The 26373-nt window shown below is 42.4% G+C and overlaps 3 protein-coding genes across 6 annotated transcripts; 1 reads left to right on the top strand and 2 right to left on the bottom strand.

The window, feature by feature from the left end:
- Positions 1 to 145: 145 nt before the first annotated feature.
- Positions 146 to 10322, bottom strand: hgsnat (heparan-alpha-glucosaminide N-acetyltransferase). Of its 3 annotated transcripts, XM_018737847.2 has the most exons (19): positions 10260 to 10322; positions 9613 to 9842; positions 8457 to 8572; positions 8128 to 8264; positions 6790 to 6905; positions 6619 to 6688; positions 6391 to 6460; positions 6142 to 6239; positions 5289 to 5365; positions 4821 to 4851; positions 4414 to 4574; positions 3732 to 3847; positions 3246 to 3367; positions 2916 to 3042; positions 2332 to 2418; positions 2021 to 2098; positions 1802 to 1872; positions 1120 to 1232; positions 146 to 997 (listed from the first exon to the last, which is right to left on the bottom strand). In XM_018737847.2, the coding sequence occupies exons 2-19, from the start codon at positions 9815 to 9817 to the stop codon at positions 816 to 818; spliced, it is 1977 nt and encodes a 658-aa protein (XP_018593363.2). In that variant the 5' UTR covers positions 9818 to 9842; positions 10260 to 10322; the 3' UTR covers positions 146 to 815. The 3 variants fall into 3 exon arrangements, with proteins under 3 accessions (XP_018593363.2, XP_018593364.2, XP_018593365.2); XM_018737848.2 differs by lacking the exons at positions 9613 to 9842; positions 10260 to 10322 and adding an exon at positions 8704 to 8902; XM_018737849.2 differs by lacking the exon at positions 10260 to 10322 and having other exon boundaries at positions 954 to 997; positions 1120 to 1153; positions 9613 to 9846.
- Positions 10323 to 10660: 338 nt separating this feature from the next.
- Positions 10661 to 24223, top strand: gtf2e2 (general transcription factor IIE, polypeptide 2, beta). Of its 2 annotated transcripts, none has more exons than XM_018737834.2 (8): positions 10661 to 10797; positions 12428 to 12599; positions 18479 to 18570; positions 20774 to 20881; positions 21910 to 22092; positions 22344 to 22437; positions 23559 to 23674; positions 23849 to 24223. In XM_018737834.2, the coding sequence occupies exons 2-8, from the start codon at positions 12428 to 12430 to the stop codon at positions 23963 to 23965; spliced, it is 882 nt and encodes a 293-aa protein (XP_018593350.1). In that variant the 5' UTR covers positions 10661 to 10797; the 3' UTR covers positions 23966 to 24223. The 2 variants fall into 2 exon arrangements, with proteins under 2 accessions (XP_018593350.1, XP_018593351.1); XM_018737835.2 differs by having other exon boundaries at positions 12428 to 12590; positions 23849 to 24222.
- Positions 14180 to 18472, bottom strand: smim18 (small integral membrane protein 18). Its single transcript, XM_018737836.2, has 2 exons — positions 17272 to 18472; positions 14180 to 15241 (listed from the first exon to the last, which is right to left on the bottom strand). Exons 1-2 carry the CDS (start codon positions 17352 to 17354, stop codon positions 14920 to 14922), a joined length of 405 nt encoding a protein of 134 aa, XP_018593352.2. The 5' UTR covers positions 17355 to 18472; the 3' UTR covers positions 14180 to 14919.
- Positions 24224 to 26373: the final 2150 nt, after the last annotated feature.

Raw genomic sequence — 26373 nt, 5'->3', positions numbered from 1 at the left:
TAAAGAATTTTGTATTATTAAAAAAGTTTAGACATTTGTATAATTTTTTTTGTTTGGTTGTGGGAATCTACTGGGAAGGAAAAAAAAAAAAAAAAAAACCAGTGAGAATTTAAAATGAAGTTATACTAAATGAACATGTCCTGAAGAAACTTTGATCCAGATTATTCAATGTAAATTTTTTTCCTTCTCTGTGCAAATGTTTTCAAGCTTTATTTTACTCATTTAAAACTGCATTAAGATAGCATAAAGAAAAGTCTGAAAGACAAAAAGTCATTGAGGAGTTCCTCAATACCCTTTGTTTCATTTTACATTTTCCATTTACTGTTTTGGCACACAAAATATTATTTTCTATAGATGCCCTAAACTCTTTCAATAGCACAAGAAAAAGTAAGGCACTTTGATGTGGGGCAATCTGGTCCCCAGCAAACAACCCTTTTCCCAGAACAGGTCTGCTTCAATACTGGGCACCTCCAACATTTAATAGAAGTAGCTCCCCGACAGCATTTGCTAACCAGACCAAAGCATTATTGCACTCCAAACACAGCCTCAGACAGCGATGACCAGTATTAACTGAACCTAAAACTCAGCTTAGTGGCTTTTAGATAAAGCAGTGACAGAATTCTTAATCTTCCCCAGGTGAAACACAGTTCAAGTTGAAGTCCACTCTCAGCACAAATCCATTTTTAAGAGAAGCAGAAATAAGCACCATGGCTGACATGGCTTGATAATATCAAAGGATGGTTGACTGAAAGATCAATGCAATTGCTCCACCAAAGCAGTTCATGCTCCTTATTGTGGCCTCCAAGTGAGGCACACTAGATCTTCCAGAAGATTTTCTTCCTATACAACAGGTAGGAGATTAGAACCCAAAAAGAAGTGGCCACTAGGTTTTGGGCCAGGTGCTCAGTATGTGATTGGCTGTTGCTCATCTTCCATTTGAAAGGAAAGTAGTCTTCAAACACCTCGTGTCCCACATATATCAGAATGGAGTTCATTCCTATAAAGCACAGAACAAGCTCTTTATGATAGCCCAGAAAAAAAAAAAAACCATTAAACAGAACTTTTAGTCAGCCAAACATCTATAAACAAGGCGTTACATATCTGTGGATGGAAACTTACCAGGGTAGAAGAAAGGTGACCCAGACCACCACTTCTTTACATCCACAATGTAATAGATGATGAGCAGAATCACAAAAGCAAAACAACTGAGTGTGGTTACATAGGACAAAGACCTAGAATAAACAAAAATAAGATACATATACTGCAATAACAAAAAGGTAAGTTGCACAAGAACACATCATGATTTAAACAGATTTGTGGGAAATGTGATACAAGTAATGTGGAAGGAATGATAAATCAAGGGACCCTGAGGGGATAATCAGCACTGTAAGTCAACATTTCCTACTTCTTCTATAGGATGTATGGATACATTTTTCACCAAAGATTGTGCTGAGGAGGGGAAAAAAATCCACTTGACCAAAGAACATTGGTCTATGAGTACTGTTCAGAGAGCACTGTCATGTGTGAACCTTGAATGTATTTTATGCCATTGGTTTCCAAATACCTGGTTGTCAGCCTACAGCTATTCCACACATTTGGCACAATTTTTGATAGGATCAAATGGCTTTGGTTGTAAGCTGCTCAGTATTTGAAAATACATGTTTAAACACTATTCTCAATAGAAAGCAAAATATATTCTACTGTGACAACAAAATAAATTTAACTTTGTAAAAAAGTGTTGTTTTACTTGCATAATAATGAACAAAAAAATTCCAAAGCTCTATTGGCTAGCAAAATTTACCATAAATTTTTATTGACAGGGATAAAGCCATGGTCCTTTGAGCACTTGGTCAGAATGGAAGAGATGATTCCCTGAGGGGGAAAAAAAGCCATTTAATGACACTGAGATGTGAAATACAGTACCATGTAATACCCCACACAACACTGTCAATATTTAGAATAGCAAGTCAAGTAGTTGTAAAGCAAAAAATATGAGCAAATAATTTGAAAGCTCACATACCAGTACAAAACCCCAGATGGCAAATCTGGACATTATTTTTGCATGCTGGTCCTTGTAGTGCAAAATAATCTTCCCAGCCTACAAAGGACCCACAAACATTATGCAGTGCTGCAAATTTGATCTCCCAGTCTTTCCAAGTAAGTACATTACATTTATTAGACATGACTGAATTGTGCATTCGATACAGAAATAGCAAGTGGTTCGGTCTAGACAAGTATTCCTAGGACTCTACCCTTGAAAGAGAGTTCAGCAGAAAAATGTGGGAGGAAAAAAGCACTGACACACAGAGACTGATGTAAATATAGACAAACCTGTAGCCCTAAGAAAGTCATCAAAACAGAATTGATGCTGCCTAGCACCCCTTCAGGATCATATGGCATCCTGGTTTGGTAGAGGACCTAAAGAACATAAACAATAGTGCACATGACTTTTGACAGCTGCCATCACTGAAGAATGACAGTGAGGTGGAGATGTAGACAAGTTAAAGAGATTTTGCTCTCTGTGTTAATAATCAGCAAAGGTAAAAGGACTCTGAAGCCTTTGGTTGTCAATACACTAATAACGCCTATAACCAGTGTCACACTGAAAAGAGTATGAGTAACATCGCATGCAAACATATGATGTGTTTAGCAAAGAAATGTGTAAAGCTGCATTAGTCACAGTATAAATACAGCTCTCTTTGTAACAGATGCTGAGTGCATCACCTGGTCATGCGCCATACTTTTATTTATTAATGTTGCTCTAATGCTGTGACAGTTATAGTACCAGTGAAAACTTTGCATACACTTGGGTACAATGTGCATGCAAACTGAACACATAAACCAAAGCAAAGCAATCTAAACAGCATCAATGAATAGTCAGCGCACAGCTAAAAATCCCTCAAAAGTTGATATACCCGTGAGGATGGGTTCTGGTAGATGTGATGTGTCCCCAGTAGCCAGCGATCAATATACCCTGCAGCTCCCCCGGTGCAATTGGGATACAGCCCAAAGTCTCCAATTCCCCCTGGTCCCAAATAACCACTGCAGGGTGAGAAACCAAGAGTATGGATCATTGTGAAATAAAAGTACAAGCAAAAGTAATGAAAGACATGTTAAATATTTACACACAGGCAAAATAAGCAATGTTATTTGAATAATGGTCTGTGCTGAGCAAACTCTTTCGTCCAAGATGACCTGTCACAGAATTTACTAGATACTCCAGATTTAGGCTGAAGAGTACAAACTTTGGGCAGCCAGGGACAGGAAGCAGGAAGGTGAGACACAGCCAAATGGTTTCCAGCACAATGACACAGAACCAAGCTGGCCAATATAGGAGGACATCCCGTGCTGGGTACCACCAGGCATCCTGGGAAAGACGAACCAAGGCCAACACAGATTAATCTCTTGCACTCAATTGTTACTGAAGGATGTCTACATATTACAAACATTTATGTGGCATTACATGGACCCGAAAAAAAAAAAAAAAAAACAAAGAGATGCAACACTATTAGGTGGTGTTGGCAATTTAAAGCAGACTAAAAGTTACACAAGCAATAATTATGTGACTTTATTAATAATTTGATCAGACACTGGTTCCCACTTCTAAATAACGAAGCAGAAGATGAAGATTTTGTTTCTGTAGTACGACAATAAAGCCCAGCCCCTATTCTTAATGTTGACCAAAGATCTGCACAAAAGAGGTGTCTGTTAAGAACAAGTTGCTGACTCACTGTGGGAAGATTATCTAGTCTGGTCCTAGCAACCATGAGATCCAGAGAAGCAGCAACAACGTAGGAGAAGGCCAGGCGCTGTAGAACCCCAGGGATCCGTAGTGTGTCCCAAGATACTGGGAAGATGTCCACACACAAAGTGGACAGAGAACAGGAAACAAACAAGTTAACTTTCATTGATAAAATCAGTACAATTAATTTTTATGATCCATTTAATTATGCAAGGTTCTCAAATATGAAACTGAAATGATACATTTATTCAGTTAGCAGACACTTTTCTCCAAAGCAATTTCCAACAAACGCCATATAGGGTTATCAGCCCATACCTTACTCACGAAGGTGACTTACACTGCTTACACTACTTACAATGGATCACTCATCCATATATCAGTGGAACACTCTCTGTCACTCACACACTATGGGTAAACCTCAACAGCATGTCTGTGGACTGTGGAAGGAAACCCATGCAGACATGGGGAGAACATGCAAACTCCACACAGACTGAACAGGGACCGAATCCATGTCCTTACAAACCACCCAGGTGCTATGAGACAGCACCGCTACTTGCTGTGCCACAATGTTGCCCACACAGGACAAGCAGCTAGTCCTTAAACATTAACCTAACTAGCAGTTATATTGGGGCCAGAAGATGAGCAAAGCCCTTAGGTCATCTGGTACTCACGGGGCCCCTGGCAGTAGCTGGGGTTGATGACTAGCACGCCAAGGAGGAAGAGCTGCAGGCTTCTCCACAGGACCTTATGTAGGATCCTGCAGTGCGGAGTCCCTCGTCTCACTAACGTATTCAGGGCCAGTGCGATGGATGTCCCCATAATGAAGACAAACCTGTTGGAAGTTGGACAGGTCCCATCATTGTGAGCACTCCTGCCTCTCTACACCCTACCCCTTTCTGGTCTGCAGATAAGTACCCCTTGCAGAGTACTTATCTGCAGACCAGAAATACAAGAACATATCAAAGGGTGAGCATATTGCACCTCATGTCTCATTCACCCATATAATATTACTCTCATTTAGTATAATTACATAGTATTTGGAAATTGGGACATTAGTAAAAGTAAGTTTTTTGCATACCAAGGAAAGACCAAATCAGCAACTGTTAGGCCTGTCAACAAAAAGAAAAAAAAGAGGGGAGATTATTTTTTTCCCCTGTCAAATTTAAAATGATTATATAAACTAGATTATTCCTTTAAATGTGTTCAAAGTAGCACAGCGCTGTTCCTATACATAAATATGGTAACATGTGTCACATGTTGCAAGATTCTAATCTCCTTTGCAAAACTAGTAGTAAAACTACAAGCTTTTCAAAGTATGAGGCTTGCCTGGTCCGTTTCAGCTGGGAATTCAATCAGTTTATAACTAAATATTGCACCGGGGTACCTTTCATTCAATCCGTAGACACAAATATAAAGTTTGGTAAGAGTTAGTCTTTTGATACGTCATGTTACACAGATGTAACTAAATATATACATCACTAAAGCTCTTTCTGATAGTAAGTATGATTGTGGGAATTCTGAGCAAGACACAGAGCGAAGTCCTTACCGTTCCAGCTTTCATGCTTAAAGAACCAGTATCTCCCTCCGCCATAGTTGACAAACACCATGATCACCAGCGACAGCCTGCAGAGAAGAGTCACATCTCACATTACTCCATATGCAGGCATTACTGCAAGTAATGCACTGTACTGTACCATGAATGTCAAAGTTTTGGCAGCAAATACCTCAAGCTAAAAATCAATGCAACAAACTGTTCAAAAACAAACTAGCCGATTATATGTACATAGTCAATGTTTTTATGATTGTGGACATATTCTGTCAAGGTTTTTGTATGATTTTAGAAGGATGCGGCATTTCAAAGATTTCTGCAACTTTAAAAAAAAATGTCCACTGTAATGTGATTTTCATTATGTAATTATATATGGCAGCATTGCAATATCTGGGAATCTTATGAACGTGCCCTCAGACATCTGAGCAAATATAACATTTAGCCATAAAACCCTTTTACTGATGTGTTACTATTTGGAAAACATGGGGATACAAGACATGCATTATAAAGTTTCTCATAAACGCTGTGCTATTTTCTGTTGTGGACATATACAAATCTAGACTTCTTGCTTCCCCAGCAAAGCAGACTGCAGTGTCTATGGGATGATGGCCAAGGCTGCTGAAAGCACAACACACTGAGCAGTAAAAAGTGGATCTGGATCAATCCAATAACCAAACATCCTGAACAGAGTAATAAGATACTCAGACCTCCAAACTTTGGCAAGAGCTCATACAGCAATGAAGAACAAGCAGCCAGGTAAGTCACTTATATTTGTACTTGGGAGACAAGAGTCATGCACTGCGTGATGCCAGACTGTTTCCCTAACTCAGGAGATGAGAGGTATCTGTACCCTCGGAAGGTGTCAAGGGAACGCAGCCTGTTGCTGGGGACAAGGGGCGGTATACAATCAGTGGAGGAGTCAATGGCTCTGTTAGGCGACCCCAGCTCCTGCAACACAAGGGTAAGCTTAACAATGACAGGGGTCTGGATGACCACCATCAGTAAATATAAAGATATAATATAGAAAATTACATTTTAAAAGTTGATATGGGGAGGGCACAAGGATTTGAGTTGGAAGGGTAGAAACCCATGGACTCACTGAATTAATGAGCCTGTCTGTTTCCATGGTGCTCCCCAGACTGTGAATTAGATTTCTCACAACATCAAGCCTGGAAATAAAAGTACACCAGTCAGGAGAGACACTGACAGTTTTATTTTCTCACAAAAAGAAGAAGCTAGAGTTTCAAGAACTACATGAACATCTGAGCCGTGTTCAAAGAACAAGATTGGATCTCTTTGTAAGACTGTGTTCTGAAAGACAACTCACCCTATGACAGCACGTCCAGCAGCAAACAGAACACATAAGACAGCATACACCAGGAAGGCAACCAAGATGGCTATAATGGGGAAAAACAGTGATTTTAATAATACACCCTCAGTCATTAGGGTTACAAAGTTAGCAAATACAAAGAGTGGAAGCTGTATGCAGGTCACTCACGCAAGTTACTGTTGACAGGTTCTCCATCGACAACTACGGTGCAATTGACATCCGAGTCAGTCAGGTTTTTCACCCACAGTGAGTAGTTCCCGTGCTCTCCAAAGTGGAAGTAAACTCTGAATGAAATGAAGTAAAAGGTTGCATGCTTATCCATAACTGAATTCTCAGTCTTTTAGTTTATTAATCTTACACTATCAAAGCTATTGACTAGTTACACAACTACCAAAAACATAATGTTGTACAGAAAACAATTACATATTACAAATAACCGAGTTGAACCTTAATGTTGCAACGAATAAAGTTAGTGTTACCGAGTCTTTAGCTGAGGCCTTTGTCCAAGGTGTCAGATACACTAAATTCCTCATAATCATTCACACATTTATACAACAGAACAATGGAGCACTCCTACACATTCACAAACTACGGGCAATTTAGAGTCAATGCAGCTGAAACACACGTCCTTGGAAAGCGGGAGGACACCAGAGCACTTGGAGGAAGTCAACAAGAACAAGTGGTGAACATGCCAACTTCACACAGACTGAGATGGATTCAAACCTGCATCCAAATGTGCAGCCCAGGAGCTGAGAGGCAGCCGCGCTACTCGTGCCAGCTAAGCACATGTGTACTTTCAGGTTTCCCTCCTTGCAGATCATTTTGTCTCAGTCAGGTCCTTTACGGTAAGCCTTCCTTATGAATCTAACTGATTAAACAGGGACAGTACAATATGTGGGGGTGCGGTGGCGCAGCGGGTTTGGCAAAGTCCTGCTCTCTGGTAGGTCTGGGGTTCAAGTCCTGCTTGGGGTGCCTTGCGACGGACTGGCTTTTCATCCTGGGTGTGTCCCCTCCCCCTCCGGCCTTATGCCCTGTGTTGCTGGGTTAGGCGCTGGCTTGCTGAGACCCAACTTGGAACAAGAGGTTTCAGCAAGTGTGTGTGTGCACGCGCAATGCAGTATGTTCCACAGCAAGACAATAATAAACCAGCCACTCCAAGACTATTCAATGCTTTTCCAGTTTACTGTTTCACACAGGTAGGGGGCGCGGTGGCGCAGTGGGTTGGACTGGGTTCTGCTCTCCGGTGGGTCTGGGGTTCAAGTCCCGCTTGGGGTGCCTTGCGGCGGACTGGCGTCCCGTCCTGGGTGTATCCCCTCCCCCTCCGGCCTTGCGCCCAGTGTTACCGGGTAGGCTCCGGTTCCCCGTGACCCCGTATGGGACGAGCGGTTCAGAAGATGTGTGTGTGTTTCACACAGTAAATCCCTGTTAGCCACCCAACACAAAGGAGTTGGAGAGACAGACAAACGAGCAAAACAAACAAACAAACACAAACAGATGCTGACTTGCCTGCAGAGCTCTTGGTTGATTTTGGTGCTATTGAGCTGTAGGGTCAGGGGATGCTGGGAACTCAAAACGAAGTTCGCCACACCGAGCATCCCGGGGACGGGCCTGCCAGGGACCACCCCAAGTGGCTGGAAGAGGCACTGAGACACGGGGAAACCACATCAGCGTCGATTCCTGTGCATACACTCTGCCGCACGCAAACGTGCTACTGTACCAAAAAGCGAGCTCCGCTTCACAAAGAGCGGCTTCAAATGAAACGGGACGGCGACGTAAATCCGGGACCCGTCTCCCGAGCCGCGTGTCTTTGCAGCCACAGTATGGTTCTGGCTTACCCGAAAGCAATGATCTGAGAGCCAGGACAGCACGATATCGCTCTGTAGTTCATTGTTGACTGTCAGGGAAGCCTCATCCATCTTCAGCACCGTGGATCTGTGGTGAGGGTGCGAGGCTGGAAGAGGGAGACACAGACCAAGAACAGAAAAAAGAAAAAACCCTTTAGCACCGCATTCCTCAGTGGCTTTTCCCTTCTTTGTATCCAAGCCGAGCTCTCCAATTCCTATGCCCGTCTTTCGATTTTACCTCAGCGGCGGTTTCGCCGTATGGAAAATTATCTGAAGGTGTTTGCTCTTTATTGCTCTGGACTTCGGCGCGTGTCGAGGCCGGGGCTGAAGTCAGCTGCCTCCGCTGCCACCGAATTACAATGGCACTGTTGTGGTGTGCGAGGTGGGGTGAGGGCTGTGGGGACTGTCCCCCTTCATCGAACTCTCTCTCTCTCACACGCGCGCACACACACAAAGAGTCACATGTCTGAATCTCTGTCTGGGCCAAAGGCTCAGGCCTCCCTTTGGCTGGGCTGGGCTGGGCTGGGCTGAAGGAGCTGGAGGGAAGTTTAAATCCTTCTGAACATGAGCACCTCCGCCAAAGGAGGAAGAAAAAAAAAAAAAAAAAAAACACAACACAACAGACACTTCACTTTAGTACTCCATAATTTTAATAATTTGGCAAATACCCTTATGTTCGTCTATATCTCACGTAAGACTGGTGTAAAATGCAAAATAAAAGCAGAAATCCCAGAAATGAATACCAGATAGTTATTCGAAAATACGTGCCGGTTCCTTGAAAAGGCTTGAGCCAACTCAACTGAGGCATATTGAAACAAGGTGAAATTTCGAGAGCTTTTTGAGGAAGTCGTACTTGAGTGGATTTTTTCGATTCAGTGGAAACATGTAAACTATGAGGACAGTACACACATTTTCGTTTGAAAAGGTTGAAATATCATGTCAGACGAGCAGCAAAGCATCTCTCCAAAACGATTTGGAAACACCTGTGTGTGGTGTTGAAGATATTATGGCTCGACGCAGCGTTTTACGAACAATGTAAATCTGTGCGTTATTTCCCCTGCTGGGAATTCCCGAGCCATAACTCGGGGTTTGAAGAGGAGCAAAGCAAAGGGCCCTGCTGCGTTCGCACTCTGACCGACCGACTTACGGGAGAGCTGCTGGGCTGCGTGCGGAGCTACGCACAGCGCGAGCACCGCCACGAGGACAGCGCGCGCCGCCGCGCTCAAATCTCTGCCGCGGTCAACCACCATGTTCTTCTCCTCCGCCTCCGCCTCACTCCTCCGTTCCTCGTTGCTCTCACCAGCTCCGCCACCTTTTCGCTTTCCTTTTTTAATCCCTTTTTCTCTTTTCATGACGAAAGCTTCCGACTCCTCCTTTCTGTTTTGACAGTCGAGGGGAAAGAGGAGGGGACAAAGATCAAACCGGTCGAACTGACAGAGAGGAACCGTGGACACGATAGACAGACTATCTTTCCACACAGTGTGAACTGATTACTGTATCAGCCAGCTGCACGTTGTACTTTTTGAGATTTTGACTGTATTCGATATTCGTGCATGTGCTGAAAATGTATTTCAAAGACTGCATCACTTTTGTTTGTGCTCCTGTGTGTGTGTGTCTGTCTGTTTTTGCAGGTGAATAAACCTAGTTATACTACAGAACCCGTATCAAATATATGTTTGTAGCCCACCCGTTTAATTACTCATCTGATCTGATATTCATACACGAATAGGCTGTTTTATATGAACATGACTAATTTAGAAGCTAGGGACATTACTCTTTACTCCATTAACTAACCTAAAAGGTTTGTTTTCTCCACATTTTAACAGTTTCGAAATTATAACTCGTATATTTTTACGTTTGTCTTGTAACGAAAACACTTTTTCAACAACTAATTATACAGGGGAGATATATTAATTATCGATCCATCGATCAGACATTGGACGTCAGATGAAGAACGTTTAAGAATATACCAGGAAGTAAAATCAATTGTCCAGCTATCGAACAAACACCGGAAGTGAGGTCAAGCATGTCAGTATCAGTAATGCAGTGAGGTATATAGATCATCGAGTCATCGAACATACACAGGAAGTGAAGCAAAGTCTGGGGAAAAAAAAAAAAAAAAAAAAACTGCGGGTAAAAATCGATCGTCGAGCATGAAACAAAAACCGGAAGTTATGGCAGAGACTTCTGGGAAAAGTGTGACGTAGGGTCGGTGTGGTAGAGAGTGTGCCTGTATGGAGCGGCAGAAAGTTGTAGACTACTGAATGAAAATAAACTTGTTTGAGAAGATAGCCGCGAGGGGTTAGAGCAGTACTCTTCGTCCGAAGACAAGGTACGTAACTATTTAATAGCTGAAGACCATGGCATGGTGGTCGTTGTTGACGAGGAAGTTCGTCTTGTCTGCCCAGTCACGTCAGTCAGTGTGCGCTGTGTTACACCAGTAACTGTGTGGCAGCTGTGCGATCTAACTAAGTGAGCACAATGAGGCGACATCGTTGAAATAAAGGGTGGAAAACTGGAGGCACGAGTCGATTTTAAAAAAAAAATCTTGGAATTGGATGTTAGTGAAGCGTCTCCCGCCGCTTCCGCCGGCGAGATTTGTCTGACTAGTCTATTTATAATTTTGTAGCCTAGATTATAGATCTTAGCTGTTAAGACTGTGAGTGTGAGAGTTTAATTGTCTGTTTGAATCCGACCTAACTAACATGATGATTAACCTACCTAGGCCCTGTTTTTGACCGCACGAGAAACTGAAAGGTGTCTTCCCCCCACTCGTAGGGGAAAGTCCTTAGTACTGCATCAAATGTAGCACACAAATACACACACACACACAGTGAGTCTGAAACCGCTTGTCCCGAGCAGGGTCGTGGTGAACCGGAGCCTAACCCAGCAACACAGGGCACAAGGCTGGAGGGGGAAGGGACACACCCAGGATGGGATGCCAGTCCATCACAACTTGTGACACAAGGCACCCCAAGCAGGACTCAGACCCTAGACCATCGTGCCTCCCCATCGTCATCCCCCCTTGAACATCACCATGATGTTCCATAAAGTTACTATTGGGAAACTTTTACCTGGGGTCACTTTTGTGTTGGAAAAAAATATAATGGCAAGCATGGTACCATACTGTGATTATTTTACATTTGAGCCCACTCCTCTTGCACAAGTTTGTAAGTTCCACTCCTTCTTGTAGAAGCCTTTGTAAAGGTACTATCGCTCCAGTAAAAGTACCTCACTGTGTAACTGGGACAGTTGTGGTGTTGAATCTAACATTTTAAGTTTTTGTCATGTCAAATTGGAGTCGATGTTGGAGGAATTTTCTGTCTTCTTAATTCACTGAACATGTGTCTTGTTTCTTACATTGCACTCTGACTCATTTCGCATCAGTAAAGAGTATAAAATTGCAACATCATAGGCACTCACGGTTATGATTTTGAGTTGTGTGGTTTGAAGTTGTTTCTGAATTGAATGCACTGATTTATTTTTGACCCTAATTTGGCAAGAGTTCCTGAAAAGGATGGCATGGCAGCCCAACAGGTAGCACTGGTGCTTCACAACTTGTGGACTGTGGTTCAGATGTAGGTTCAAATTCAGCCCACCCTCTGCAGAGTTTGCATATTCTTTGTGTTCCCCTGAGTTTCCTCCTGATAGTCTGCTTTCCTCCTGCAGACCAAGGATATGTTTCAGATTAATTGGTGAATTCCAGTTGCCTGTAGTGTGTGTGTGTGTGTGTGTGTGTGTGTGTGTGTGTGTGTGTAAGACTCCATGCCTTCTGTGCACATGGATAATGTCCAAGCCATCCTGACCCTGCACTGGACAAGTGGCTATCCACAATGAATGAATTATAGGGGGAGGGGAAAAAAGAAAAAACAGCAGTAGTACCCTTTCAATGAATGAAGTTTGTGAATGTGAGAACAGAAAAGTGCTTCACTGAATAAAACATCAGCTTTTTTCCTTTTAAGATGGATCCCGCCCTGCTGAGGGAGAGGGAGCTTTTCAAGAAGAGAGCTCTCTCTACACCGGCTGTGGAGAAGCGGCCTGCAGCTTCTGAATCCTCCTCCTCTTCCAAGAAGAAGAAGCCAAAACAAGATCGCGACAGCTCCGGAGGCTCCAAGCACAGTGCAGGTTTAGTTGGTCTGCAGCCATTGGGCACCCACTCTGAATAGAAAGCTTGGTTTCATGCAGTTATTGCTGCTTTTCTGACCCATTCATAGTAGTGTTAGGCCAAAGATGGCCAATCTTGGTCCTGGTGGCTCATAGCCCTGCAAGTGACATTGTAATTAGCATCACGTTTACATGTGAAACAATTGACAAGGTAAATTAATATCTAAACAAGTTTAAGTAAAGAATTGAAGAGCTGAGATAGAGTGGAAATCTTCATACTCTCCATGACTAAGGTTACATACTTTGGTGTTGAGCAAATTTGAAAACCCTGCTCCCCCCTCCCACTCAGTTTCCTTAACTACTTGTATATTTCAGGATTGCAGCTATCTGTATCTTATCCTTGAAACATGGGGTGCAAAGTCAAGTCTGGTGCATTCCAGATGAGATGCCAGTCCATTGCAGGGTAGCTGCATACACACACATTCCCTCACATTCTAGCAGGAATTTAGTCACCAATTAACACATTTGTAGGCTGTGGGAGAAAACCGGAGCACCTGGGGGGAAACCCACACAGACACAGGAGAACATGCAAACTCAACATAGACTAAACTGGGTTGGAACCTATGCCCAAACAGCCCAGGTGCTGTGAGGCAGCAGCACTGTTCGTTGTGCCGCTGTGCTGCCCTGCATTTTCTTAAATAAAAGCATATTTAATCTAAAACATATTGCACAGTCTTAAAGTATCGTATATTTTGACAAATGCTATAAGTTTTCTATATTTTTCTTATTTATTTGGGAAAATGCCTTTGTGTGAGAAATGAGCAGTTACTTGACAGAAGATGGACGTTGACATCTGTATTATGAAGCAGTCAGTTCTGGATAAATTTATAGAAGCAGTCTTTTCATTTTCAGAATCGTATCAGTGATTGGAGGTGGCTGCTACTTCATGAAACCTTAAGAAATGAATGCAAGGCAATTTCCTTCTCCTTCCGACCCGAAGGATTTGGATGAATTGCATATTGTTTGGCATTAGAATGGGCTAACCAAATGTAATGTAGTATTACATCAGAGCAGCACTCTATAACCTAATTAGGTGGACCTGCAGCGTGAGTCAAGCTCCATATAATATTACAATGCAGCGATGGTCTTGGGCATACCTTTTTTATTTGTAATCTGTTCCTGTAGTCCTCTGGGGTTGTAGGTACTTTAGAAGGCATACTGTTTTAACAAAGCCTTGGCATACAAAAGCACAAAATGCTGTTGTGTAACGGCGATATAAAGCATGTTTGCAGTTGTCTATGTGCTTAATATCCTAGAGTAGCAGTGTGACATTATCATTTAACTCAAAGCTTACTTGTGGTGTGTCCTTCATTTTATAATAATTAGGCCTTATGACATTGACACAACATGTCATGTGTTTAGTGAACTTATTCTGGTCATTTTGTCCCCAGATGCAAAACACTGAAGCTGTTTCAAGTGATCAAGCACAAATTAGGTTTAAATTCAAACTCTATTTGAAGTTTTAACACTGTGACCAATGTATTAAGGCAAATTGAAGAACATGGTGCCATCATATAGGCTAAATTCTGACTTATGCAACAAAGAGCGGTTCCAGCAACATTTCAGTTGTATTTTTAAAAAGAAAAAAAACATTGTCTTAGTGGTGACAGAAAACAGATATGCTTGTAGGGCAGCTGTTCTTATGTTTTGGTCCCACTGTGAGCATTTCACTGTGGCTACAGTTTACCTCATGTGAACATAACAATGAGCACACTTAATAATTGCAAATTCTGCTCTGAAAAGTCCTTTGAGTAATAGGTGTAAAAGATGAATCAGTCACATCCTTATGAGTGCCATGAAAGCCAAAAAGCAAGATTGTAAAATGGGTGTTCCTTTGTAAGCTGTGTTTGAACATCTTTTCAGTGATGCCAGATTTGTGAGTTTGTGAATGTCACTGTAATTCAGTATAGGTCTGCCATTTCCATTACTAATCAGTGCAAACTGAGTAATTGTCAGAATTGTATTGCATTTGGTAGTTCATATATTGATTGTTGAATTTTTAGCACAGTTTTGTTTCTGGTACTGCCACTATATACCATTATGCATTCCTGTTTGCAGCTATCAATACATTTTCTGGTCTCAGGTTGAAGGATTGTCAGACTGGAGTAGTGTATAGCGGTGTTGATGGATATCCAGTGATAAAACTCTGGCCTCCAACAAAGAACATGTTGTATTTTGCCCACATGGACTCCTTATTGGCAGATGTGCTTTTGAAAGAAAATGAAATGGTTTGGCTCCACCCGCAAGCGAGAGGGAACAGTCTCGGTGGTCAGGGAGCTCCCCTTTGCTGCTACACGATTTCAACGTGGCGCTGGCGCATACTGGCTAGCACAGCGCGGAAAGGGCCTGGCTCGTCCTGCAACTCGCGTGCCGTTTTTCCCTTAGCACAGCAGCCACAGTCCAGGAGTTCGTAGAGGAAGGCCAGCGCTGCCAGCGACACCACCGTCAGGATGAAGAGTAGTAAGATAACGAAGCAGGCCACATTCCAGCCATCGTGGAAAGGGTACACCTCCTGCACCTGTAGGGCCACCCCTGCCAGGGGGGCAGATGAATGCCAGGGATGGCTGCTGTTCTGACCAGTCATTGCTTCAAGGTTTGCTGTAGTCGGCCTGCTGGGGGAGAAGTGTATTAACATGTAACTACAGTTAAACGTAGTGGGGAAGACAAAGCCTGCTGTTCACTTACTAATGGTAGTTACTTGTCTTAGACAAGATTTAGGAGGCCCAGAGTCTGTCCTAGAAGCACAGGGGATTAAGCTAAGCCGGGTAGGCTGCAGATGGGGCACCAGTCCATCTCTGGGTAGCCGAAAATGCATAGTCGTTCAATACGGACAGTTTAGACTCACCAGTTTACCCGATACGCATTTTTTTGGGCTACGGGAGGAGCATGTCAAATACACACAGACTAAATTGGGGTCAAATATGCACTGCCAGCTGCACCACTGTACTAACTGGTTTTGTTTCATATATTTGACTTCAGATTACATGAAATTGCAAGGCAAGCATCAATACTCTTACTGTAGTTGATGAAAATTGTTACATTTTCATTTGTATAAAGGGGTAAAATCAAAGTCCATTTTGAGATAAAAGCATCTCATAAGACCCAGTAGTGGAGAAAGCTTCGGTATTGGTAACTTAAAAGATAGGAACGCTGGTTCTTGGTCAGCATTGTATGTCTGTCCATCACAGTGACCAACATTTAACACATCTGACTTTCACTGCTCTTCTGGGGCTAAACTGCTGAAGGCAATTCTTGATGCCATTTCTTTGCCATGCATCTAGTTGGCACTAGCAACTAGATTATAAAACAGAAAAGAAAGCTGAAGTAAATGACCAAGTCTGTTACTGTTTCAGCTGAACATCAGTTTTTACTGAAACTTACAGATGGCATGGCTTTTGTCATGGTCAGTGGTTTGTCCAGCATGTATTAGGACTCATTGTTTTTAGAGCATATCAGACGCAGTGTTTATGTGTAATATTTTTAAAAACAGGATAAACTCACTATGGTTTGCTCTAGCTGTTTTTGTTACATCCAGCAGTGCTAAAGATGGAGTATTGTAAAGACGTTTCCTCATTTTCTTGAGTGTTTGCAGGCCTGCAGGTCATCAGTGTCCCTCAGGCCTTTTAATTAAATTATGCAGAGTGCCATAAGACCATCATCACATGACAAAAGAGTGGGCTCCTCTTTCCATCTGTGCCCTCTGTCAGCATATGACTCAGAAATCACTACAGATCATGTAAACAGGACACTAAGTAGTGAAACTAGCAATGTATATCTGCTTATATGCCTCAATATTACTACAGAGAACCAGAATATATGTATACATACTCAGCACATGTAAACATGCTAAATATGTGAATATTGTAATCTCGTTTACAGGTTGTGGATGTGCAAGGATGTGATTATAAAGGCTTTTAGCAAAAGATGGTCTGTATAGGAAGGATTCTGATCTCTATTTGGGGACACTGGTTAGGGAGGGGACAGTGTTTCAGACAGCAGGACACGTCCTCAGTGGCCACGCCTGTCAGCCCTGGATTATGCATCCCCCCCCCCCCCAAGCACCCACCCTGTCTGCCACAGCCACATGTGGACAGATGGGGGGTAGGGGTCTCCCCCTATATGCCCACCCCAACATGCTGTCACTGGGGATGGCTGCTGTAGCAAGACAGTTTTAATACCACTGCTAAGCATTCAAATCCATGGAGGAACATACAATCTCACCACCACACCAGAGGTTTGCACCCTGCTGTGATGTGTACCAGCCCTCTTTTCATGCAAGTTTTCTTACCCCTCACTGCTCTGTGGCTCTTGCATTGTCTACTGCTTTTTGTGTTCAAAGTACCATTTGGTTCCAATAAACGTATTTTGTATAGATAAGCAAGCTTGTGGCTTTGCATTTTGCTGAAATCCACCTCATTTAACAAGACCAACTTCAACGGTAAAGTAGTAGAAAAGTATGACGTAAGGCATGTCCTTAAAATAAATATATAATAGATGCAAGATGCCACGGTAGGCAAGGCGTTGTGTGCAAGAATAGCATGCTGGTGGTGAGTGCGTTGCCTTTAGAGAGAGGGTGAGGCTGGCTGTGAGACGGAACCCCGCGGCATCGCGTTCTTCTCCATAAGGGAGTATGCAGACTTACCTGCGTTGCCGTTGGCTGGGATGCTGGAGAAAGACGGGTCTCTCTCCCCCCGCCGCTGCTCGCGGCCCGGATGGATGTCGCATGCAGAGCAGGCTAGCTCACAAATGGTGCTGAGCTGCGATTGGCCTGCCTGGTGCCCTCCCCAGCCAGCTCATTAGCATAGTGCTCCTTTTCCCTCCTACGGACTGAATCATTCATGAGCCTGCCTGTCCGCCTGCGTTCTTTGGGAGGATTGTTCATTTGGAGCGAGGCGATGTTTTGCATGAAGCGATTGCATTGAACATCCCGAGGCCCTTTGCTCATTCTGAATGTGCATATCAAGCTTTTGTGTTTTCATTTAATTGCAAGTGCAAGGAGATGTGCATAAGGCACAGCTGGGCTTGTGTAGAGACAAGGTTTTGGGATGGGAGTGTTTGCAAGGAATGGGTTAATAGTGGCTGGGCTCTCTAGTCAGATGGTTGGGTGTGGGGGAGGGAGTGGTGGGGGACAGACAGAACTGGCCAGGGGGCCGTCTGGGATGCAGGGCTGCCGCAGGCTTAGTTGGTCTGTGAAGAGTGGCGGTAGTGGCAGCATCTGCAGTACTGCAGACTGGCAATGACAGATACCCCACCCCTCTCCCCTCCCACCTCCAGGAAGTGGAAGGGATAATCTCAGCAGCTACGTCCGCTTTAAAGGGATGGGCCTCATGGAATCCCACTCTCTCGATAAACACAGCACAAGGTTAACGCAAACCCAAGTTACTGTGTTAATGTAACAGTGTCTTGTAAGAGAGTTGAGGTGACTGGTGCTAAATGGTGCTCTTATCATCTTTGTGTCTCCCATATGTTGGACATTTCTGTGAGCTGTGTGAAAGCACGCAGCCATTCATCATCCACCCAGCGCTACATTCCGTCATACAGCCAGTCTGCTGGGAAACTGAAGCTGTTCTGGAAATGCAGGCTTTCTCAGCAAATCAGCATCCCTACACTGTATAGAGACCACATGCTAACACGGAGATATGCAATTTCCATGGAACCAATCTAAATCGTTATAAAAATCTGGAGAAATCTCAGTAGCAATTCTGCTTTACATTTAATTTAAGTGATGCACTGATCACCGATTTGTAATATTCAAGTATTTTGTATTGGTATAATGAGTCTTTTGCACATGTACTGTTGGTCAAAGTGTGCATTGTTGACCTGCATGTTTGGCCTGTTCTTTATTTCAGACACCAGCAATGGCTCCTTTAACTTGAAAGCATTATCTGGAAGTTCAGGGTATAAGTTTGGAGTCCTGGCAAAAATAGTGAACTACATGAAGGTCAGTTCCTGTCTGTCTGTCTCTGATGTTCTTCAATACTGCCTGAGTCCTTTGTAGCTCTAGTCCACAAATCCGTTATAAAGGGCTTCACCACTGAAACGCTGTGCTTATTCAAATTTAATTTGCTGCAGAGTGCATTAATAATTTTACACAGTTATTTCTATGTAGAGAACAGAACTTCTCATAATATGGTGTCAAGTCAGTGTGCATTAATACACTGAAGCATAAATGAAAAGGTAAAATTTGCTGCTTATATCTCTATATGCAAAGTATATCTAAGTTACCATCTTTAATTTCAGCCTCATCCTTCTTGCTGAAGTTAACTGCATAAGTTTCTCCCAGGCTTGGTTCAAGAATGAACTGTTTGCCATATTATGAAAATGTTAGGAAAATATGTTTGCCATATTAGGAAAATACTCCAGTGGAAACACTGGGAAATTGTGAAGGAATTGCCAACCACATAAAAAAAACCTGACACTGGTTTCTTTTTTTTTTGTTTACAAAGATACTACTTATATACAAATTTATCACTTTTTACTATGTTTAATTTTTTTAAAGAAGGTGAAGTTCTCCTGTTTATCTCAAGTAAAAATAGTTACCTATTATAGTTATCTACTAATATTACCATTATGTCATCATAAAGCTATAGTCTCTTTGTCTGAAACAGAAGCATAAGTTCTCACCAATAGCCTGATTTATAATCATAGTGCATTTCTGAGAACAGCTTGTACATATAATTCTATAATTCTCCTAATGGAGACATAAATTACCAATAACAAAGGGGAATAATTGTCCCTGAGTGCAAAAAACACAATTTTCAGCCCAAATTTGACAAGCTAACAACTGATTTTACAAAAAGCACAAACTTAGGGCTGGTCTTCATAGCACAACCTAACAAGAAAATTTTCTTAGTGGAATGTACAGTATGAACAAGCCAAACAAACGAATTTGCAGCTGTAACAAAAAAACAACATAGTCATGGGTGGATCCAATATTCTTGGTCCTTTAAGTCTCCTCCTCGTAGCTCTCATTGAGTCAAATTGTGTACTGATTAAAAACTGGCATGACCAGTTGGAAGTGTTTAGCTGATTACTTGCTATTTTTTGTGGCAGTAGTCTCTCTGCTCCACTGTTGTGCCAAAAGGTGTGAGCCACATATCTAATTTGCATGAAACCACAGTTAATCACGACAAACATCTACATTTATTCATTTAACTGATGTTTTTCTCCAAAGCGACTTAGTGTTAATCTCCTTACATTTATTTACCCATTTATACAGCTGGGTAATTTTACTGGAGCAATTTCAGGGTAAGTACCTTGCTCAAGAGTATTACAGCTGGAGGTGAGATTCCATCCTGCGACCCTTGGGTCCAAACGCAGCATCTCTAACTGCTATGCTGCCAGCTGTCCACAAACAGAAACTATAGGTGCAATATGCTATTGAATGTTACAGATAAAACAGGATAAATTTCTCACTTGAGTGCAACTAGCACATGGTCATAGAAAAATAGGAGGGAGACTCATGTAATGCCTCTGGTGTCAGTCATTATGCAGAAGCACCGTAAGGCCCATAAGGCATTTTTCACAACTGCAAGAAGTAGCTCATCAGTCATATGCAGTGTTCCAATTTGACATGCTCATAATAGCAAAATCTTAACTTATGATTTCTTAAACCATGATATGGGTGTAATGATTGATTTTAAGATCTGTGTGATTACTATCCTGAGGATTTTTTTCACCATTAAAGCAATATTCAGTCCGTGGAATATTTTGACACTGGGCAATACAAAAGATCTTTATCTTTGTGCAATAATTTTAGTTCTAGTTTACACCATGGCCACCACTGAAAAGTCCTTGAGGTATTCTAGGAAATGTTGGTTTGCTACTTCACCAACGTTTGATTTAGTTTATTCTTCAAAGTACTCATCTTACTCTCAGTCACCACCATGACTTGTCAGAACATTTATTTAGACAAATACTTGCTTCAGAGAAAAAAAATGCAACCGCGTGTAGGTTCTGTCAGAACGCCTGGTGAATGAATTGATTCCCTGGAAGCCCCCAAGACAATGCGTTGACATAGCTGGCAGCTGAACAGTCGGGAAAATGGGGTTGAGCACAAATCTGAGCCAGACTCTCAGTGGATATGCATACAAGTATTTGCACCTTGTGTCCTTGACAGTGATCCTTGTCTCCTCCCTTTCCAGACGCGGCACCAGCGAGGAGACACGCACCCCCTAACCCTGGAGGAGATCCTGGATGAGACCAAGCTTCTTGACATTGGCATGAAGCAGAAGCAGTGGCTTATGAATGAGGTAGAGCATCCAGTCCTATTCATGACCCTGGCAGGGCATAGTGTGCATGTACTCTAGATACGATAGCTTTAATTCCTCCTGTGCTTTTATAGGCATAAATGAGTAATAAATGTACAACCAGGGATGGGCGGGATGCATTCCCCCCACCAATGTTTAAGCTATGTATCCTTCCTTGGATTAAACACGTGGTACATTTTAGGAATTGCTCCCATCCCCTTTCTGGGGTAACAGGAAATTACCAATTTAGCATATCGAGCTTATCACTTTTGGAAAGAATATAATATATAACTTAAAAATGTTGGAAAATAGACTACCATTGTTAGCTGATTTTAAAAAGTAAAATTTTCTTCTTTTTTGGTAACTGTCAAAGCTGTTGGAAAACCCAGCTCTGTATGCTGGATCCTCAACTTTCAAAGACGATTAGGACTGGAAGTCTCTTTGTAACTTAACATCCCTCGGTTTATTGAAGGGGTAGGTTCTGTAGAAACCTCATCAAAAATTTTTTACTCAAAATGTTCATAATGCAGGGACCCAGTTTATATTGAAATAATTGTCCCTTGACTCGAGTTAGGTGGTGAGGTGTTAACTTTTTACCACTGTCACACAAACCAGTAATATCAGGGTTATTTATATTATAGCTTAATCTTCTCTATATTTAGTATGTTTAATGTATAAGCCTTTGATAGAATTGCAAATCTGTTGGCCGCCATATTTTTCCTTCTTGAACTGTAAAATATCTCCACAAGGGGGAGCTAAAATACTTAATATTTAAAGTGAAGGGTCTATACAAGTCAGTCAACTGAGTTCTATAAAAAAAAAATACAAAAAAAAAAAAAAAACCTTTTTACGGGAACTTATTTTAGCTTTCAACAAATATTTATGGCCCTAAAAATGAACAGGAAGTTGTTTACATTTGGAATGTTTCATTGTACACTTGTGTGTGTGGCACTTGACACTTTCTGACCAGGAGGACTGCTGTCCTTTACCTATTACTCTGTCATGTGTCTGTCTCCCACCACCATCCACAGGCCCTTGCGAGCAACCCAAAAATTGAGGTGCGTGATGGAAAGTACAGTTTCAAGCCCAAACACAACCTGAAGGATAAGAAGGCTCTCCTGCGGCTACTGGACAAGCATGACCAGCTGGGCCTGGGGGGTGTATTGCTGGAGGATGTCGAGGAGGGGTTGCCCAATGCCCACAAGGCCATTAAGGTGTGGAGACATTGGGTGGAGCATTGGTGGGGGGCGTACATACTGCTGGAGGCTGTGTTGGAGGGCTGTCAAACTTAAAAAGAAGAAAAGTTACCTTCCCAACATTAAAATTCAGAATACACGCAGTGCTTGTTAGTGTAAGTAGTGTAAACTGTTTCTGCTTCCACAGTGGGCCTGTCATGTGGAAATGCTACAGCACCCGTAGGAACACGCTGTGCCTTCCTCTCATTCTCTCTCTGCTTCCCCCACAGGCTTTGGGCGATCAAATCATCTTTGTGACGAGGCCCGACAAGAAGAAGATTCTCTTCTACAATGACAAGCACTGCCAGTTTGTGGTGGATGAAGGTGAGATCTTGTGTGTCGACCACCCCTCTCAGATTTACACCGGTGTAAGCTGACAGATGGGGCGCATCCAGTATGTTTAGTCTGTTTGATATCCTTTTTATGGTTTTAGATTACTGCTGTCTCCTTATCTGGGTTGTGGGGTGAGGGCAGGGTTGACTTGGGATCCTCACACACTAAAACATGGAGCAGTCACTAATCATAATGTAACCATGTTACTTAACCTGCAGACTCATAATATAGGCTATGTTTTAAGACTGAAATTGCAGTATATTTTATTTGCCTTGTCTTATCTTCGCAGTGGAGGGAGGTGCAGTAGTGATTTGGGACAGCCACACACCTTTCCTCCTCATCACCCCACACATCCACAAGAACACTTTCCCCACCGACCCTCATGTATTACAGAGATGCACGCACGCACGCACACACACCTAGGTAGCACAGTGCGCAGTGCTCCATTGATCCAAGGCCGGGAGCTTGGCTCCTGATCCCCGAGCCAGCGGCTTTTGCCGAAGAGGAATTAGGGCCCTCGTCTGCTCTAATCTGCTCCAGGATGAGGCGGCTTTGAAGTGATCCTCCCGCCTAAGCCCACCCCAGAGGGAAACGCCTTTTGTTTTTCAGCTGGGTTAATTGTCTGCGAAGAGGATTGGAGGGGAATGGGAAAGCAGGAGGAGAGACGGAGAGAGAGGCGCAATAACTGATCCCACATCAATGGTGGTGACGGCAGTGTGCCACCAGCGAGAGCACAGAGCGCTTCTCCCTCCTAGGCAACCACTGATGTGGAATCGGTTATACAAGGTCTTTTCACTGGGATAAAGGCACTGTATTTGTTAAGGGTGACAGATGCAGTTGGGAACATGTCAGGCTGTCAAAACATTGTCCACACAGTAAATATAAAGGGCTTGTTTTTGACACAGTTGTAGGATGGTGTTTTAGCTGTCCCTTTGTGTATTAATGCCAATAAAAATGCAATGCTGTGGTTTTCTAAGGACACCTTAAATCAAAGTTACACACAGTATTGTTAATTTGGTTTATGAAACTTTCTGTAGCTGTGCGCAATGTTAGACTGGTGTGATGTTTCATTAGCCTTGACACACTGTAGATGTGCTTCATCTCCTTTCCAGAGTTTCAGAAGCTGTGGAGGAGTATTCCAGTTGATTCCATGGATGAGGAAAAGATTGAGGAATACTTGAAGAAGCAGGGTATCTCCTCTATGCAGGAGACAGGACCAAAGAAAGCGGTAGGTGCCTCTGCTGCTCCTCCTGCTGTGATCAAACATTTACACTGAACATAGTAGCCGTGTCTAATGCGGATGGCAGATGGAGTTATTATGGACACACTTTGAGTACAGCATTGTGGCCAGCAGCTCTGATCCGAACAGCCCACTGTTAAACAAGTTCCTTTCCGGCTGCAGATGCCCATGCAAAAGCGGAAGAAGCCCGGCACCCAGAAGAAGAGACGCTTCAAGACACACAATGACCATCTCGCTGGAGTGCTTGAAGACTACTCTGAAGGGGTTCCCAAGAAGTGACCCAAGCAGACGCACTGCTGACCAGCAGGGGGAGCTGCTCGTTAATAATTTGACAAGGGTCTGTAACTGAAAGGTCAGGAAGACAAGGGGAGGCACTCCCTCCAAATGTAACCTTGGCCAGTGCCGTTTACTTACACTTTATATACCGTACATAAAGTAAATCTGAACCTGTGTAAATATTTTTTTTCTTTCATTCGTTTTGTTTTAAAAATGACTAGCAAGAATTTCAACACTTTTACCAAGGAAACCTTGTTAATGTTTTGTTGTTGACCATACGTTTCTGACATTCTTTTAATTCTGGTGATCAAATTTTATGCTGGAAATTTCATCAGCACTTCTATTAAGGATGTTGAGAATATTAAAAAAAAAAAAAAAAAAAATCTGATAGGGATTTTTTGTTTAATTTTGATTAAATAAAATTGCAAGCTCTTGACTAGCACAACAAAATGTGCTCTGGTCATGAAGTAATAAAACGCTTAACTCTTCAGATGTGTGATCCTAGAGAGAGAGAATCCATAATTATTGAATCTTAATAGAATCCTAGAGATAAAGAATCCAAATGTTATTTGTTTAAACTTTTTTTTTTTTTTTTTTTTTTTTTTTTAATATAAATTGCTGCAATTAAAAAGTCACTCCTTCAACTGAGAGAAGAGAGCTGCCTCAGAGTGTGGCCCTTGGCTCTGCAGTAGTCTTTGTGAGATCACACAGCACTTCGAAACCTCCAGGGACAGCAGCCCACTTCCCTTAATGGAACTCCTCTCTGAACGCTTGCACATTTCTCATTTGTGTATTATTCACTGGGCCATTGTTGCTTGTAGGAAAAATGTTGATGAATGGGTGTGCGAGGCTGTTGAGATGGTCTGGTGGGAACTATAACTGGGGCCTTCCAGAGAGTCTTGCAGCTCCTCTTCTTAGTGACAATTGAATGTAGACATCTGAGTCCTGCTGGAGAGAGAGATAGCTGGAGACAAGTGACAAAGCTCCTACTTGGTTGTTGTGGACATAGTCAGCTATTCATGTGGATGAACACCCTTCAGCCTTTGGAGAAGCATGATGGTGAAGTTGTCCATGGCATAGGTTCCTCTAGAATGATGTACAGAGAGCGCCTCTGCAGTGTAATAACCTGAACCCAGTCTCAGCACACTGATGGTCTGCTTTCATCACTAAGACCAGGGTTATAGGTTGTGGCTCTGTGTTCGTGGTGGTTTAAAACAGCAGCACAATTTTCTAGATTTCTCTCAAAGTGGTCATAACATTCAGCAAACCTACTTATTTCAGAATTGTAAAAATAATGGATTCTAACACCTTGGTGACATTTGTACCCACTGTATATAAAAGGGTTTTGCAACAATTTTTTTGAAGGGCTTGACAAATACTTTGAACATTTTTACACCACAGGCTCAGAGGTGAGTCCACAATAAGGTGTTTATGAAGGCTGAAGCTGTAGAGTCCTTCTTTCTCTTCCCTTTGCATCTATCCTTGAATCAGGTCATCAAACACAGCTGTCAAGAAGGGGCACACAATGCTGTGCCCAAGGTAAATTCCGTTTTCCTGTAGTATGATGCATCACTCAGGTGGGATAACCAACACCATGGCCTACGGGGTAAGCGATGCAGGAACTGGACAGTAGGAAGGGCAAAACCTCATTATAAGGGCTCATTCACTTGGTCTCTGTCTATCTTTGCAGCTACGTTAACGTTTCTTTTGTCTGACCCAGAGAAAGAACACAAACTACATCAAACAGATATAAACCTCTGTCAGAGTGATATAGTACTGTATAAATCTAGGTTAAATAGGAAAAAATGAACATGAACTTACACATTTGTCCTCCAGTTACTGACAGATAAAGGTTTCCATAAGACCCATAATCATTTGTTCACTACTGTTCAACACATTAAATTGTGTTTTAAACAGATTAACAGAACCTTATAAAATATGGTATCTTATAAGTATCACATTCAAAGTGTTTTTCACAACTTTTCTTAGCTGCTTCTGCTAGTTTGAGTTTTATTAGTAAGGATTTAAACCACTTGGAAAAAAAATCTTCTGAAGTGCTATTTAATGTAAAATAGGATGACTAGACATCTCCACAAAGTCTTGACAGAGGCTGTACTTTGTTCCAAGCAGCTATGTCAGAGGTCCACTTGAGGGGCAGCCATTTTGGCAGTTGTTTTATGTTCACTTGAAGTCATCTTCCTCAATCCTCAATTATGAAAAATTCAAACTCCCTGGGGATGCAGAACCTAAAAATATACTAGCAATAAGTTATTTTAAGTTTCTGAAATCGGGAATTGTGAGCGAACTTCAAAGACCAGCCGATAATAAAGGTACACATCATGAAGTAAGTTAAAAATACCAGCTTCACGGTACTTGAAGAAACCACTGTTTCCACCAGCCCACCTTGTCTG

Source organism: Scleropages formosus, chromosome 16 (genome assembly GCF_900964775.1).
Source record: "Scleropages formosus chromosome 16, fSclFor1.1, whole genome shotgun sequence".
NCBI classification, from domain to species: Eukaryota; Metazoa; Chordata; class Actinopteri; order Osteoglossiformes; family Osteoglossidae; genus Scleropages; species Scleropages formosus.
Note: the sequence above shows the minus strand (reverse complement) of the source record. Positions and strands in the feature narration are given on the sequence as shown.